Source organism: Hylobates moloch, unplaced genomic scaffold (assembly GCF_009828535.3).
Source record: "Hylobates moloch isolate HMO894 unplaced genomic scaffold, HMol_V3 SCAFFOLD_20, whole genome shotgun sequence".
Lineage (NCBI taxonomy): Eukaryota > Metazoa > Chordata > Mammalia > Primates > Hylobatidae > Hylobates > Hylobates moloch.
The window spans coordinates 33,683,933-33,701,328 of record NW_026652295.1 but is presented as its reverse complement, the minus strand read 5'-3'; the positions used below and the strand labels follow the sequence as shown (position 1 = coordinate 33,701,328).

The 17,396-nt window shown below is 43.8% G+C and overlaps 1 protein-coding gene across 10 annotated transcripts in view; it reads left to right on the top strand.

The window, feature by feature from the left end:
* Positions 1–7,549: 7,549 nt before the first annotated feature.
* TCP11 (t-complex 11) overlaps positions 7,550–17,396 on the top strand; it is a 29,234-nt gene continuing 19,387 nt past the window's right edge. For 4 of the 10 annotated variants that reach the window (XM_032141634.2, XM_032141630.2, XM_032141626.2 and 1 more), the window contains exon 1: positions 7,559–7,693. Coding sequence is in view for 3 of the 10 variants with exons in the window: in XM_032141620.2 (XP_031997511.1) it covers positions 8,039–8,162 (124 nt within the window). In the remaining 7 variants the exon portion in view is untranslated. Of the gene's footprint in view, positions 7,694–8,021; positions 8,163–17,396 lie in introns of those variants that run through there. The other 6 variants (XM_032141620.2, XM_032141619.2, XM_058432147.1 and 3 more) reach the window with 5 other exon arrangements.

Here is a 17,396-nt window from a genome sequence, read left to right as displayed (position 1 = left end):
GAGATGTAAGTTCTGCAGAGGTTGTGAGTGGCTTAGCCAGTGTTTTTCAGTGAGAAATTCCACAGCATGGAATTTGAGGGTGCCCAAGGGAGCCCTCTATGCCTCTTACTGCAATCCCATCTCTGTTAGCCCTGACAGATCTCAGGTGAGTAACTCTGCTACTGATTGGTGCTAAACGGGGGGGGGGGCCACATAGGCTTCAGACACCAAAACAGCCATCTAGCTCATCGCGTTGCACTTCCTCAGACTATTGAAGTCACAAAATTCCTGCCATTCCTGAGCTTGTAACAGAGACTCAGACCCAGTGACCTCCTTTTGTTCCCGTTGGGGACTGCAGCCCCTCTGCAAGTTTAAACTGTTCAAATGAGCTCCAGCTTCATCTTAGAGACGCTATCGGTGAAGGAAAGGGGAGTGGAGAGGCGGCACTGGGAAGGACTTACAAGGTGAAAAAGGATGGCCACGACTTTCCCCGTTCCCCTGCCACACCGTTGTGGGAAGAAAAAAAGTCCCAGAGAAAAACTGCAATATAAAACTGTTCTCTCTTTATGGAGACAGAAAATAAAATAGAGGTTACCAGGGTCTGGAGGGAGCAAGGGACGGGGAATTATTGTTTAATGGTTACAGAGTTTTTGTTGGGGACAATGAAAATGTTTTGGGTATAGATAGTGGTGATGATTACATACCATTGTGAATTTATTTAATGCCACTGAATTGTACACACTTACAAATGATTAACATGATAAATATTATGCCATGTACTTGGCCACACACACAAAAAACTACAATAATGTCCTAAACACCCTCCCCCCACATTTCTTTTGAGATGGACTTCAAATAGGCTGGCCCTCAAATCTGTGAGGCTGGGTTCTTTGTCAGGAGATCATTATACTTTGCTTTAAGCTGGTGGTTCTAAAGAATTACGGATGACACAAATGACTGAAACTGATTTATTTCTCAAGTGTTTGAGGTTCCTTCATCCCTACCCAATAATGTCTAGTCAGGAAAAGCTTGTCTTAACCAAAGTCAGAAAAATAAAAGAAAATGCACAAGCCGTCATCTAAAGTGGACCCTGGTTTAAGAAAATCTCAGATTTGGAAAACAAATTGGAGACTGATGATTTGCCTTATGAAAGATTGCTTCCCTTAACAAAAGAGTTTACTCAAAAGTTCTTTAAGAAGAGAGCCCCCGGTGCATTTAATGATATTATTGGATTAAAAAAATCATCTGGACTATTGAAGGGCACTGCACTGTAAATATATGAATACATTGTATTGTGTTGTAAGAGTGGGAATAAAAGAGTCAGGATTCTTTGACAAATGGAGCATTTTGTCCCAAAGTAACACAAAGAGAGAGCAAGATGAGTTTTCTTGGCTTAAAATCCTGGCGGCTTTCTGGAAAGGCTTTGGGAGTTTATGTGATTTATTTAAGACCAGCTAAGCCCAAGGCCTGTGATACATCCATTTTGAGAAAGGGCCTGTGCCAAATTTAGGGTCAAAGTTCTAACGCTGCTCATGCTAACCCCCATCACCTGCCCATTTAATCATAAAGGTTCTCAGACGTGAGCTCAACTCTGTCCTGCAATGGCAGAAAAATATATCTGTTGCCAGAAAGTGGATTCTCCAGTGATGAAGAATGATCCTTATTTATGCCTGCATAGGTACATTCTGGGGCCCATAAAGGTTTAATTGTCCCTCTAACTAGTTTTTTAAAAAACCCACAAAGAGGCTGCCAGCTTTCCCCAGAGTTTAAAACCAACTGAATGCGGTTCTGTGGAAACTGCTTTAAGTGTGTAACTCGCGCCGTGTCCTAGGGCACAAGGCATGATTGTTTTGGGGACTCAAAAGATGCAGCTCTTAGGAGGACTTTTAAAGTCAGTTTTTGTGGCTTTCGGCTGCTGCTGACCCTGGGTTACTCTGCAGAGAGAGAGAGAGAAAAACTACTTCATCTAGGAGCCAGGCTCTAAGTTACTCCCGTGGTGCCACTGCCCCCTGCTGCCACCTTCTGATTGGGGTGGGAGGCACTCCAGTGTCACAGGGCCTCAAAAGTCCTTTTCTCTCAGACATTGTCTTTGCTGGTTTAAAAGGCTCTCTCAGGAAGCTAAGGACAGAGGAGACACAGAAAGAGAGAAAACATGCCTATATGTTTATGAGATAAAAAGAGAAAGACCCTGGTAACCGAGACTGGATCCAGAGAGAGACACTTTGCTTGACCTCTTGGGTGTGTGAGGGGAGCAGTGGCCCATTCTCTGTCACTCCCCTTATAATGCAGTCTCCCCTGTTCATTCATTCCATAATTATTGATTGGACACCTATTATGTCCCAGGCACAGCAGTGAATAAAATACACACAGTCCCTGCTCCCAGAAAGCTTAGTCTCATGGGAGAGTCACATTTCAATAAAGGTTAAGTATGCCAACAAACATATGATTACAAAATGTGATGAGTGCTATGGAGAAAACATGCAGGGTGTTGAGAGAAGCTAATGGAGGGCCATGGAAGTTCCTCTGAGGAAGTTAGGCCTTGTAAGCTAGTTCTGAAGGATGAGAGTCAGGAGGGTGACAGGGGCTTTTAGAGCAGGGAGAAGCATGCTAGGTGGAAGGAACAGCACATGCAAAGACCCTGAGGTCGGAAGAGCAGAGCCTGTGAGGTGTTGCTAACGGAGTGAGATGTGGTAGAAAAGGAGGCAGTAAACATTGCTCCCAGAATCTTGTCTTCCGCTTTGAGCCTCCTCCCTTAGAGATTTGTAATGGTTTTCCCATCCATCACACTTCACATTCAGCTTCAAAGGACCACCTCCAGACTGCCCCCAGATTCCCTCAACCCTTCTCCTACTCTTGGGTTCTGTGGAGAAAACACATTTGTCAAAAGACTAAAACAAATAGTTTTGACGTGCGGTTCTGTATCCTAAGGGAGGCTATAATGAAGTCAGTCCGAGTTTACATGACTCCAAATGGTTCCATTTAAAAGTCCCACCCTGTATTTATGTGTCCCTACCACTTTAGTTGACTGTTTATCTTCCAGTATACTCGACTGTACTTGCATCTTGGCCTTTATTTAACTTCAATCCCTTACTTTCTCCATTCCATGCCCTATCATTTACATTTTTCTTTAGGAAATGTAAATATTTATTTACAGTATTAGCTTTTACTCTTGCATACCTCTATACATTACAGAGTAAACAGATGGTGATATGGGTTCTAGTCCTGAATTTTCCATAAACTGGTGGTGACCTTAGCCAAGTCATTTAACCTCACTGAGCCTAAAATGTTTCTTTGAAAAGTGGGGGGTTTTTCATTTTTGTTTTTAGTTAGCAGATAAGTATCCAGGATTCCTCTTAAATTCTGTGATTCTGTACCTCTTACAGCCACCTCCAGGTATGTCGCTTGTATCTTTGTCTTTATACACCCCTCTTTCAGAATGTCTTTGTGGATAGGACTGACTTTCTACATAATGTGCTTTTGTGGGGTAGTGTACACAGAATAGTATTTAATAATGAGAACAGGTCACCTACTGGGCTTGAGTTAAAGCTCTCATATGTGAGAACATGGTTGAGGAATAGGAAAATTTTAGTTGCAGGCCTGAAATTACCATGAACTGCTTCTCAAACTGGGTTGTAGGCACCCACAGGGATATACAGAGGTGTACCAACAAGTATAGGAAGCCCTTCCTCCTGGAATCTATTCAAAGATTTGAGGGAGGGGCCAGGTGCAGTGGCTCACGCCTGTAATTCCAGCACTTTGGGAAGCCAAGGTGGGCAGATTGCTTGAGCTCAGGAGTTTGAGACCAGCCTGGGCAACATGATGAAACCCCGTCTCAACAAAAAATGCAAAAATGAACAGGGTGTGGTGGCACACATCTGTAGTCCCAGCTACTTGAAGGGCTGAGGCAGGAGGATTGCTTGAACCCAGACGGTCGAGGCTGCAGTGAACCGAGATTGTTCCACTGCACTCCAGCCTGGGGGACAAAGTGAGCCCCTATCTCAAAAAAAAAATTGCGGAAGGGAAATAGACTTTAGCATTAAAACAAATGGATATATTATGAATAGAAAAGTCATACAACATCTTGGTAGAAAAAAGGAACCCTGGGCTGGACAACTTTGGTCATACTTCAGTGTAAGAGGAAACGGCTTCTCTTCTGTTCTTGGGTTGCTTGGAAATACTTGCATTATGGGTCATTTGAGGTATGTGCACTTTAATAGGGCAAAGATGTGAAGTTATCCAGGAGGGGGCATTCCTGCTAAATAATGGACATAGGTAGAAACTTCAGTTTCACCCATTAGGAGAGTTTAAAGAGGGTCCTGAGGTTGAGGGAGAGCCAGGCCTAACATAAGCCAAAGACCAAATGAGTTAGAGAATTTTTTTTGTTTTTTACAGGGTCTTGCTGTGTTGCCACAGCAAAGACCAGGGTCTTTGATGGTCTCAAACTCCTGGCCTCAAACTCTTGGCGTCAAGTGATCCCCACCCGCCTTCGCTTCCAAAAGCGGTTTTTTTAGACAGAGTCTCGTTCAGCTGCCCAGGCTGGAGTGCAGTGGCACGATCTCAGCTCACTGAAACCTCTGCCTCCTGGGTTTAAGTGATTCTTCTGCCTCAGCCTCCTGAGTAGCTTGGATTACAGGCGCCCGCCACCATGCCCAGCTAATTCTTGTATTTTAACAGAGAAGGGGTTTCACCATGTTGGCCAGGCTGGTCTTGAACTCCTGACCTCAGGTGATCTGCCCGCCTCGGCCTCCCAAAGTGCTAGGATTACAGGCGTGAGCCACTGAGCCCGTCTGAGTTAGAGTATCTTACTGAGGACCCTGGCTAAAGGCTAGGCTTGAACGGACCCAAACACCAGCAAGATCTTTCACCCTTTCTCAGTCCTCAGGCAGCACTTCTTGTTCATAGTCCCGGCCCTGGTACTTACCATGCCATTATATGTTATATTTTATTGTGTACATAATAGATACCAGAGTCAAGGAGGTGGTGTGAATTAAGAAAAAGTATCTGATCAAGATTCAAGACCTTGCTTACTGTGTGACTTTTGGTTACTCTCTGAAACCTCTTTGATCCCCAGCTTGTTCACCTTTCAAACAGTCCAATATAACACCTGCCTTGCCTACCGAATGAGATTGTGTGCAGAGCATATAGATCTGCGATGTAAAAGCATTCTGTAAATTATTACACCGAAATCAGTTATTAACTAAGACCCCAAAGGGAAGAAGTGCATATCTCTTACTTGATCTTTCTACTCCCCTCAACCTCTAACTTTTGCTTGGTTGGTTCTGATGACTATTAATGATAAAGATCATGAAATGCTGTACCTGGGCTGACCCTGGGAAAACTAATTTTGTCTTTCTCTGCTACCTCCTTTCCCTCCTCTTCTGGCTTCGGTCCCCTCCCCACTCTCCACCCTCCCCCCGCCCCCACACACTACCATGTGCTCCTGGACTGCTATTTCTTCCCACTGACCCTCCCAGACAATTTGAATATTAAGAGAATACTTAAATAGACAATTTAACATATATGAAAGAATTGTTAGAGGAATTTCAGACATCAGTAGGGAGTTTTACAGCAATGCAATTTTTGTGGGGGAAACGAACTGGTGTTATTCTGGAAACTTTCTCCCAGAAGTAAAAATGCCAAATGGAATTCTCGATTTGCATTTTTAAAGAGAAATCAATAACCCAGCCTAAATATGTCCCTATGTAGTAAGGAAGCATCATATTTCATTGAACTCTTTGCTGAAGTCATCATGCAACTTCCCCCCACTTCTGGTGGTTTTAGGGTGAAGGCTGGCCTGCTTCACAGTTGGCATCCCTAAGGGAAACAGCAGGAGAGGGCGAGGAGGAGGAAGGGGTGGGTGTGGTATGGATGTGTCTGAGATGCTCTGGATAAACATTAACTTGGCTAGGCCACTCCCCTGGCATATGCCTGGGCCTCAAGGTGGAATGGACTTTTTTTAAGCACAAATGCTCTTGGGCGTCTTTATAATTTACCCCTCCAAACCCAAGAGTTGTGCAAGAAACATCCACACTCCACACTAACAAGGCAAAGGTCGTTTTTGTTTTTTGATTTTGTTTTGTTTTGTTTTGTTTTTTTTGAGACGGAGTTTCGCTCTTGTTGCCCAGTCTGGAGTGCAATGGCGTGATCTCGGGTCACCACAACCTCTGCCTCCCAGGTTTAAGTGGTTCTCCTGCCGCAGCCTCCTGAGTAGCTAAGATTACAGGCATGAGCCACCACGCCCAGCTAATTTTGTATTTTTAGTAGAGACGGGTTTTCTCCATGTTGGTCAGGCTGGTCTCAAGCTCCGACCTCAGGTGATCCACCCGCCTCGGCCTCCCAAAGCCCTGGGATTACAGGCTTGAGCCACCGCGCCCGGCCTTGTTTTGTTTTTTTGAGACAGAGTCTCGCTCTGTTGCCCAGGCTGGAGTGCAGTGGCACAATCTCAGCTCACTGCAACCACGGCCTCCCAGATTCAAGAGATTCTCCTGCCTCGGCCTCCTGAGTCGCTGGGATTACAGGCGTCTGCAACCAGGCCCAGCTAATTTTTTGTCGTTTTTAGTAGAGATGGGGTGTCGCCATGTTGGCCAGGCTGGTCTCGAACTCCTTGACCTCAGGTGATGCACCTGCCTTGGCCTCCCAAAATGCTAGGATTACAAGTGTGAGCCACTGAGCCCGGCCAAGGCAAAGTTAAGAACTCATTCCAGGCAGAGTTTCTTTCTTTCTTTTTTTTTTTTTGGAGACAGAGTCTCGCTCTGCCGCCCAGGCTGGAGTGCAGTGGCGCGATCTCGCTTACTGCAAACTGTGCCTCCCGGGTTCAAGCAATTCTCTGCCTCTGCTTCCCGAATAGCTGGGAATGCAGGCTCCCGCCACCACGCCCAGCTAATTTTTGTATTTTTAGTACAGTCGGGGTTTCACCATGTTGGCCAGACTGGACTCGAACTCCTGACAGGAGATCCGTTGGACTCAGGTGTCAGCCACCGCGCCCGGATTCTTACCGTAATATTTTCATCTTTTGTTTTGTTACTGTACACTTTTATGGTAAGAAGTCATGACAAAGTAATAAAGAGGGACGGGAGCAGAAGAAGAGGAAACGCTTCCTTTCTAGTTTCTCAGGCGGGGGCACTCCAGGTCTTCACAACACTGCAAGGGCGACAGAGTAGACTTAGAGTCAAGAAAGGCAAGGGCTAGAGCCCAGGAGGCGGAGGGCGACCACGGGCGGAGACCCTAGTGGGCAGAGCCTGGCCCTAGCCCTGGCGGCTCCTCTGCTTCTCCCACATGTGAGGAAAGAGCGCGGCCCCTGCGCCCCTGCGGCGGTTGCGGAGGACACGCTGTGAAACAACAACCCTCCTGGGTGTGGCTCGGCTTCTCGGCTGTCCGAACAGCCTGAAGAAAAGCCCCATGCATGCTCTGGCCTCGTCTCAGCAGTTGCAGCCATTCTTCTCGAGAGGCGGGAGCTGACCGGCATTAACCGGCCGCAGCGAGCCGCTCGAGGCCTGGTTGGCTTCGAGCTCAGGAGGGACGCACGAGCCTGCCGCTTCCGGACCTGGGCGCCCCGTTGCCCCGGCGACCGCGGCGGTTTGTTCTCAGACCCCGGCCTCTCCCACCGCGCGCCGCCCCAACCCGCCGCTCCGCCGCGGTGGTACGGTCCAGGCCGCCAGGCCGCGAGGGCCCCCGAGCGGACGCCAGTGGACGACCCGCGGCGCGGGAGGAGGAGGTGAGGAGGAGGTGACGGCCTGGGAGCCGGAGGCGGGCCTGGGGCGGCGTTTCGGGCGAGGGGGGCACCTCGCCGCGAAGGAAGGGGCCTTCCCACGCGGCCCGCCCTGCGCCGGGCTTCTGTGGCCTTAGTTTCCTCGTTGCCGCCCAACGCTCCACTTCTGTCTCACTCTCGACTTCCGCTCCTCCACGCTCCTTTGCCCGTGTCTGCCCCTGAGCACCCCCAAGACCCTGAGGCTGCTACCCCCCTTCCCGCCGCCCCCAGGGACCCCCTTGGCAATTGGGGAGGCCCCTTCCCCGACGCCAACAACACGCCTTTTTCCCTCACCCAGATACCGTCAGCAAAATGCCAGACGTCGAGGAGAGTGTGCCCCTGAAGGACCCTGGCGACTCAGAGGGCAGGTCCTGTAAGCCTGAAACCTCAGGACCCCCCCAGGAAGACAAGAGCGGCCCCGAGGACCCCCCTCCTTGTAGGTCCAGCTCGGCAGTCCCTGTGGCCCCCTAGGGGGTGCTTAGTGTGGGGGGTCCGCAGGCCCCCCCATCCCCCAAGTTTTCTCTCTTCACTATTCCTCTCTTGTTTGTCCTTCTCCGTTTCTCCCCCACCTGCCTTTACTTACAGGCCCGAGGGCAGAGGTCTTCAAAGAGTTTTTGGTTCTAGAGAAAGAAGTGACCCAAGCGTGATTACTTGAATCTGACAAGATTTGAGACTGAGTCGGTTCAAAGCCCTCCTTTGTATTGTATTTTGAATATGCAGGGGGGATTGGCAGATAGATCTGGGATTGATTTTAAAGAACCCAGATGATCCCAGACGGGAATTGGGTTTTTTCAGCGCTTTACTGACTCAAGAAATAGTAGTGTCCCGGGCCCAGTCTCTAGCTTGGTTCTGTAATGGATGTTCTTTTGTGTTCTTATTGGGGAACAAGGTCTTCTCCGCGCTTCGTGGTAGGTCCAATCTCTCTGGGACTCATGCTGTATTTCTCTTAATCTCCAGAGAACGTAAGTAGTCCTCAAACTGAAGAGCCGTCCGCGTGCAACAACTCGAGATAAAATTCTTGACTATTGAAATGCGAAAAATTAGATTGAGGCTTTGCGGCTGAATTAGATTGGTTTCTCTTGTGGCCACATGGGGTCGCTGCTTGTTAACCGAATGGCACCAAAAGGCATATTGGGGGCATTTTCAACAGCTGTGAACCTGATGTAGGATGAAAAGTCCATTTTTTTGTACATACAATATAAGTTTTTAAGGTGTCTATTTAAATGAGTCCATATATGAAACAACTCTCAGTAAAATGAATAATCAAATTCCTTTTTAAAAAATTGGAAATTTTGTGTATTAGGTTGACTTGGTTGTTACATTACTTGAAAATGTCTTTGTCCTTGGGATCTGGATTTTTAAAATCTATTTCGGTTAAATTTTATCTCTAATTTCTCTTTGAGCTCTCCTCATTCCTGAATTTTAGAGCTGTTTTGGAATTGCTTAGTGCTTTGTAACTTTTGAGCTTATCAAGGCAGGCTATGAACTTTGATTTGTTGTAGTTGGAAAGTGTTTCTGTGTATATTTCCCTCTGTCCCTCAATAAGCTGCTGTAGTTCAATCCCCTTCTGAAGATTTTCTCTTAGCTCTCATTTAGCATTAGTGAATTAGCAGTGAGTCTGTTTACATATTTGATTATGTTTTGCCATTTTGGCTGGAACTAAAGACTTAAGAGAGGCTGCAGAAATAAAGGGAACCTCAAGCATCCACTTAAGGTCCGGTTCACCTTCATGTTTACCTAAGCAGGGACTCAGTGGGTTTTTGGTAAAGGTCTACAATCCCCTTAACTTTTTATTTTTAAATATCCTAAGTCTGCTGAAAAGTAAAAAATAATACAGTGAATGCCCACAGTGTTAATATTCTGCCATGTTGCTTTTTCTGTCTCCCTGTATTTCCCCCTCCTGCCTTTTAAAATTACAACGTCATGACTTCTTTTAATTTTTGTTGTTGTTGATGGGTTTTTTTGTCTGTTTTTTGAGACGGAGTCGCTGTCACCCAGGCTGGAGTGCAACGGTGCGATCTCGGCTCACTGCAACCTCCACCTCCTGGGTTCAAGTGATTCTCCTGCCTCAGCCTCCTGAGTAGCCGGGATTATAAGCATGTGCCATCATGCCCAGCTAATTTTTGTATTTTTAGGAGAGACGGTGTTTCACCATGTCGGCCAGGCTGGTCTCGAACTCCTGACCTCAGGTGATCCGCCTGCCTCAGCCTCCCAAAGTGCTGGGATTATAGGCAAGATCCACAGCACCTGGCCTTGACTTCTTTTAATTTTTAAATTTTTGAGAGTACACAGTAGGTATGTATATTTATCACGTATAAGGGATATTTCGATATAGGCATACAATGTGTAATAATCACATCAGGGTAAATGCGGTGTACATCATCTCAAGGATTTATCCTTTGTGTTACAAACAATCCAATTACACTCTTTTAGTTATTTTAAAATGTGCAACTAAATTATTGTTGACTACAGTCATTCTGTTCTCTCAAATACTAGATCTTATTCATTCTATTTTTTGTACCCATTAACCACCTGTGCTTCCCTGCAACTCCCCAGCCCCCCACCCAACTACCCTTCCCAGCCTCTGGTTATCTATCATTCTATTCTCTATCTACATGAGTTCAATTGTTTTAATTTTTAGCTCCCACAAATAAGTGAGAACATGTGAAGTTTGTCTTTCTGTGCCTGGCTTAATTCACTTAACATAATGACCTCCCGTTCCATCTGTGTTGTTGCAGATAACAGGATCTCGTGTTGTTTTTTTGTTTTTGGCTGAATAGCACTCCATCGTGTATATCTACCATTTGTCTGTTGATGGACACAGGTTGCTTCCAAATCTTGGCTGTCATAAATAGTGCTTAAATGGCCGGGCGCGGTGGCTCACGCTTGTAATCCCAACACTTTGGGAGGCCGAGGCGGGCGGATCACGAGGTCGGGAGATCGAGACCACGGTGAAACCCCGTCTCTACTAAAAATACAAAAAATTAGCCGGGCGTGGTGGCGGGCGCCTGTAGTCCCAGCTACTGGGAGAGGCTGAGGCAGGAGAATGGCATGAACCCGGGAGGCGGAGGTTGCAGTGAGCCGAGATTGCGCCACTGCACTCCAGCCTGGGCGATAGAGCGAGACTCCGTCTCAAAAAAAAAACAAACAAACAAACAAACAAACAAACAAACAAATAAATAGTGCTTAAATAAACATGGGAGTGCAGATATCTCTTCGATAGATTGATTTCCTTTCTTTTGGGTACATACCCAACAGTGGGATTGCTGGATCATATGGTAGCTCTATTTTTAGGTTTTTGAGGAACCTCCAAACTATTCTCCATAGTGGTTGTACTAATTTATATTCCCACCAACAGTGTACGAGGTTCCCTTTCCTCCACGTCCTCACCAGCATTTGTTATTGCCTGAGTTTTGGATAAAAGCCATTTTATCTGGGGTGAGATACAAAGTCATGACTTTACCTCTAAATATTTCATCATGTATCTAAGAACAGGGGCATTCTCCTATGTAAATTTGCTACAGTAACCTTATTTTTCCTTTTTACGTTTTCGAATATTTTTACTATAGAAAAATTACACATTTATGAAATAGAGTGACTAATACAGTGAACCCCCATTTATCCATCATCCAGCTTCAACAATGATCAACTCGTGGCCAATCTTTGTTCATCTACATCTCCTCCACATCTTGGAGCCAAATAATTTTCTGTGAAAAATCATGATGCTTCATCAAAAGAGAGTGATAAAATATGATTTATTGTATACAGCTTCATTTTATACACCAAGTAATCATTGTAACTACCATATATACCTATTATGTGTGAATGCTATCAGCTGTACTCTAGGTCTGCACCAAAAACTTAGAACAGTGGTTGCCAAATGCCCATGCTGGTCTGTGACAAAATTCTTAGCAGTATTTAGTGAAATGAAATCATAAAGATACTGTAATGAGTTTTCCTAAAGTTAATTCGATGTAAGAGACTGCTGTTTATTTTGACAATATTTCCTTTCTGTATTTTTTCGGAGGTTAAGGTATCTTTTCTTTGATGAAATGATGATTTTGTTGGTGGTAGATGGATTTTTATTTGCTTATTTCACTGTCCATACTAGGCAAAACAAAAAGTTGGCAAGTTGTTTTCAGTTGCTTAAAATATTTTCAGAAATTTTATTAGTCTGTGAATTCCTAAAATCTGAGAACTACTGCTTTAGAAGACCAAATGACTTTAGCACTATTCAGGAACATCTGAGTATTATCTATAGGGAGAGTTTAGCTTTCTTTTTTTTTTTTAATTTTTTAACTTTTTAATTTTTTTATTTTTATTATTATACTTTAGGTTTTAGGGTACATGTGCACAATACGCAGGTTTGTTACATATGCATCCATGTGCCATGTTGATTTCCTGCACCCACCAACTCGTCATTTAGCATTAGGTATATCTCCTAATGCTGTCCCTCCCCGCTCCCCCAACCCCACAACAGTCCCCAGAGTGTGATGTTCCTCTTCCCGTGTCCATGAGTTCTCATTGTTCAGTTCCCACCTATGAGTGAGAACATGCGGTGTTTGGTTTTTTGTCCTTGTGATAGTTTACTGAGAATGATGTTTTCCAATTTCATCCATGTCCCTACAAAGGACATGAACTCATCATTTTTTATGGCTGCATAGTATTCCATGGTGTATATGTGCCACATTTTCTTAATCCAGTCTGTCGTTGTCGGACATTTGGGTTGGTTCCAACTCCTTGCTATTGTGAATAGTGCCGCAATAAACATACGTGTGCATGTGTCTTTATAGCAACATGATTTATAGTCCTTTGGGTATATACCCAGTAATGGGATGGCTGGGTCAAATGGTATTTCTAGTTCTAGATCCCTGAGGAATCGCCACACTGACTTCCACAATGGTTGAACTAGTTTACAGTCCCACCAACAGTGTAAAAGTGTTCCTATTTCTCCACATCCTCTCCAGCACCTGTTGTTTCCTGATTTTTTAATGATGGCCATTCTAACTGGTGTGAGATGGTATCTCACTGTGGTTTTGATTTGCATTTCTCTGATGGCCAGTGATGATGAGCATTTCTTCATGTGTTTTTTGGCTGCATAAATGTCTTCTTTTGAGAAGTGTCTGTTCATGGCCTTTGCCCACTTTTTGATGGGGTTGTTTGTTTTGTTCTTGTAAATTTGTTTGAGTTCATTGTAGATTCTGGATATTAGCCCTCTGTCAGATGAGTAGGTTGCAAAAATTTTCTCCCATGTTGTAGGTTGCCTGTTCACTCTGATGTTTCTTTTGCTGTGTAGAAGCTCTTTAGTTTAATTAGATCCCATTTGTCAATTTTGGCTTTTGTTGCCATTGCTTTTGGTGTTTTAGACATGAAGTCCTTGCCCACGCCTATGTCCTGAATGGTATTGCCTAGGTTTTCTTGTAGGATTTTAATGGTTTTAGGTCTAACATATAAGTCTTTAATCCATCTTGAATTAATTTTTGTATAAGGTGTAAGGAAGGGATCCAGTTGCAGCTTTCTACATATGGCTAGCCAGTTTTCCCAGCACCATTTATTAAATAGGGAATCCTTTCCCCATTTCTTGTTTTTGTCAGGTTTGTCAAAGATCAGATAGTTGTAGATATGCGGCGTCATTTCTGAGGGCTCTGTTCTGTTCCATTGATCTATGTCTCTGTTGTGGTACCAGTACCATGCTGTTTTGGTTACTGTAGCCTTGTAGTATAGTTTGAAGTCAGGTAGCGTGATGCCTCCAGCTTTGTTCTTTTGGCTTAGGATTGACTTGGCGATGCGGGCTCTTTTTTGGTTCCATATGAACTTTAAAGTAGTTTTTTCCAATTCTGTGAAGAAAGTCATTGGTAGCTTGATGGAGATGGCATTGAATCTATAAATTACCTTGGGCAGTATGGCCGTTTTCACAATATTGATTCTTCCAACCCATGAGCATGGAATGTTCTTCCATTTGTTTGTATCCTCTTTTATTTCATTGAGCAGTGGTTTGTAGTTCTCCTTGAAGAGGTCCTTCACATCCCTTGTAAGTTGGATTCCTAGGTATTTTATTCTCTTTGAAGCAATTGTGAATGGGAGTTCACTCATGATTTGGCTCTCTGTTTGTCTGTGATTGATGTACAAGAATACTTGTGATTTTTGTACATTGATTTTGTATCCTGAGACTTTGCTGAAGTTGCTAATCAGCTTAAGGAGATTTTGGGCTGAGACAATGGGGTTTTCTAGATATACAATCCTGTCATCTGCAAACAGGGACAATTTGACTTCCTCTTTTCCTAATTGAATACCCTTTATTTCCTTCTCCTGCCTGTTTGCTCTGGCCAGAACTTCCAGCACTATGTTGAATAGGAGCGGTGAGAGAGGGCATCCCTGTCTTGTGCCAGTTTTCAGAGGGAATGCTTCCAGTTTTTGCCCATTCAGTATGATATTGGCTGTGGGTTTGTCATAGATAGCTCTTATTATTTTGAGATACGTCCCATCAATACCTAATTTATTGAGAGTTTTTAGCATGAAGGGTTGTTGAATTTTGTCAAAGGCTTTTTCTGCATCTATTGAGATAATCATGTGGTTTTTGTCTTTGGTTCTGTTTATATGCTGGATTACATTTATTGATTTGCATATGTTGAACCAGCCTTGCATCCCAGGGATGAAGCCCACTTGATTATGGTGGATAAGCTTTTTGATGTGCTGCTGGATTCGGTTTGCCAGTATTTTATTGAGGATTTTTGCATCAATGTTCATCAAGGATATTGGTCTGCAATTCTCTTTTTTGGTTATGTCTCTGCCAGGTTTTGGTATCAGGACAATGCTGGCTTCATAAAATGTGTTAGGGAGGATTCCCTCTTTTTCTATCGATTGGAATAGTTTCAGAAGGAATGGTACCAGTTCCTCCTTGTACCTCTGGTAGAATTCCGCTGTGAATCCATCAGGTCCTGGACTCTTTTTGGTTGGTAAGCTATTGATTATTGCCACAATTTCAGAACCTGTTATTGGTCTATTCAGAGATTCAACTTCTTCCTGGTTTAGTCTTGGGAGGGTGTATTTGTCAAGGAATTTATCCATTTCTTCTAGATTTTCTAGTTTATTTGCGTAGAGGTGTTTGTAGTATTCTCTGATGGTAGATTGTATTTCTGTGGGATCGGTGGTGATATCCCCTTTTTCATTTTTTATTGCATCTATTTGATTCTTCTCTCTTTTCTTCTTTATTAGTCTTGCTAGCGGTCTATCAATTTTGTTGATCTTTTCAAAAAACCAGCTCCTGGATTCATTAATTTTTTGAAGGGTTTTTTGTGTCTCTATTTCCTTCAGTTCTGCTCTGATTTTAGTTATTTCTAGCCTTCTGCTAGCTTTTGAATGTGTTTGCTCTTGCTTTTCTAGTTCTTTTAATTGTGATGTTAGGGTGTCAATTTTGGATCTTTCCTGCTTTCTCTTGTGGGCATTTAGTGCTATAAATTTCCCTCTACACACTGCTTTGAACGTGTCCCAGAGATTCTGGTATGTTGTGTCTTTGTTCTCGTTGGTTTCAAAGAACATCTTTATTTCTGCCTTCATTTCATTATGTACCCAATAGTCATTCAGGAGCAGGTTGTTTAGTTTCCATGTAGTTGAGCGGTTTTGAGTGAGTTTCTTAATCCTGAGTTCTAGTTTGATTGCACTGTGGTCTGAGAGACAGTTTGTTATAATTTCTGTTGTTTTACATTTGCTGAGGAGAGCTTTACTTCCAACTATGTGGTCAATTTTGGAATAGGTGTGGTGTGGTGCTGAAAAAAATGTATATTCTGTGGATTTGGGGTGGAGAGTTCTGTAGATGTCTATTAGGTCCACTTTGTGCAGAGCTGAGTTCAATTCCTGGATATCCTTGTTAACTTCCTGTCTCGTTGATCTGTCTAATGTTGACAGTGGGATGTTAAAATCTCCCATTATTATTGTGTGGGAGTTTAAGTCCCTTTGTAGGTCACTCAGGACTTGCTTTATGAATCTGGGTGTTCCTGTGTTGGGTGCATATATATTTAGGATAGTTAGCTCTTCTTGTTGAATTGATCCCTTTACCATTATGTAATGGCCTTCTTTGTCTCTTTTGATCTTTGTTGGTTTAAAGTCTATTTTATCAGAGACTAGGATTGCAAGCCCTGCCTTTTTTTGTTTTCCATTTGCTTTATAGATATTCCTCCATCCCTTTATTTTGAGTCTATGTGTGTCTCTGCACATGAGATGGGTTTCCTGAATACAGCACACTGATGGGTCCTGACTCCTTATCCAGTTTGCCAGTCTGTGTCTTTTAATTGGAGCGTTTAGTGCATTTACATTTAACGTTAATATTGTTATGTGTGAATCTGATCCTGTCATTATGATGTTAGTTGGTTATTTTGCTCGTTGGTTGATGTAGTTTCTTTAGCTTCGATGGTCTTTACAATTTGGCATGTTTTTGCAGTGGCTGGTACCGGTTGTTCCTTTCCATGTTTAGTGCTTCCTTCAGGAGCTCTTTTAGGGCAGGCCTGGTGGTGACAAAATCACTCAGCATTTGCTTGTCTGTAAAGTATTTTATTTCTCCTTCACTTATGAAGCTTAGTTTGGCTGGATAGGAAATTCTGGGTTGAAAATTCTTTTCTTTAAGAATGTTGAATATCGGCCCCCACTCTCTTCTGGCTTGTAGAGTTTCTGCCAAGAGATCAGCTGTTAGTCTGATGGGCTTCCCTTTGTGGGTAACCCGACCTTTCTCTCTGGCTGCCCTTAACATTTTTTCCTTCATTTCAACTTTGGTGAATCTGACAATTATGTGGCTTGGAGTTGCTCTTCTCAAGGAGTATCTTTGTGGTGTTCTCTGTATTTCCTGAATCTGAATGTTGGCCTGCCTTGCTAGATTGGGGAAGTTCTCCTGGATAATATCTTGCAGAGTGTTTTCCAGCTTGGTTCCATTCTCCTCGTTATTTTCAGGTACACCAATCAGACGTAGGTTTGGTCTTTTCACATAGTCCCAAATTTCTTGGAGGCTTTGTTCATTTCTTTTTATTCTTTTTTCTCTAAACTTCCCTTCTCACTTCATTTCATTCATTTCGTCTTCCATCAGCGATACCCTTTCTTCCAGTTGATCGCATCTGCTACTGAGGCTTCTGCAATCTTCGCGTAGTTCTCGAAACTTGGCTTTCAGCTCCATCAGCTCCTTTAAGCCCTTCTCTCCATTGGTTATTCTAGTTATCCATTCTTCTAATTTTTTTTCAAAGTTTTTAACTTCTTTGCTGTTGTTTTGAATTTCCTCCTGTAGCTCCGAGTAGTTTGATCATCTGAAGCCTTCTTCTCTCAACTCGTCAAAGTCATCCTCCATCCAGCTTTGTTCCGTTGCTAGTGAGGAACTGCATTCCTTTGGAGGAGGAGAGGTGCTCTGCTTTTTAGAGTTTCCAGTTTTTCTGCTCTGTTTTTTCCCCATCTTTGTGGTTTTATCTACTTTTGGTCTTTGATGATGGTGATGTACAGATGGGTTTTTGGTGTGGATGTCCTTTCTGTTTGTTAGTTTTCCTTCTACCAGACAGGACCCTCGGCTGCAGGTCTGTTGGAGTTTACTAGAGGTCTACTCCAGACCCTGTTTGGCTGGGTGTCAGCAGCGGTGGCTGCAGAACAGCGGATTTTCGTGAGACCACAAATTCAGCTGTCTGATAGTTCCTCTGGA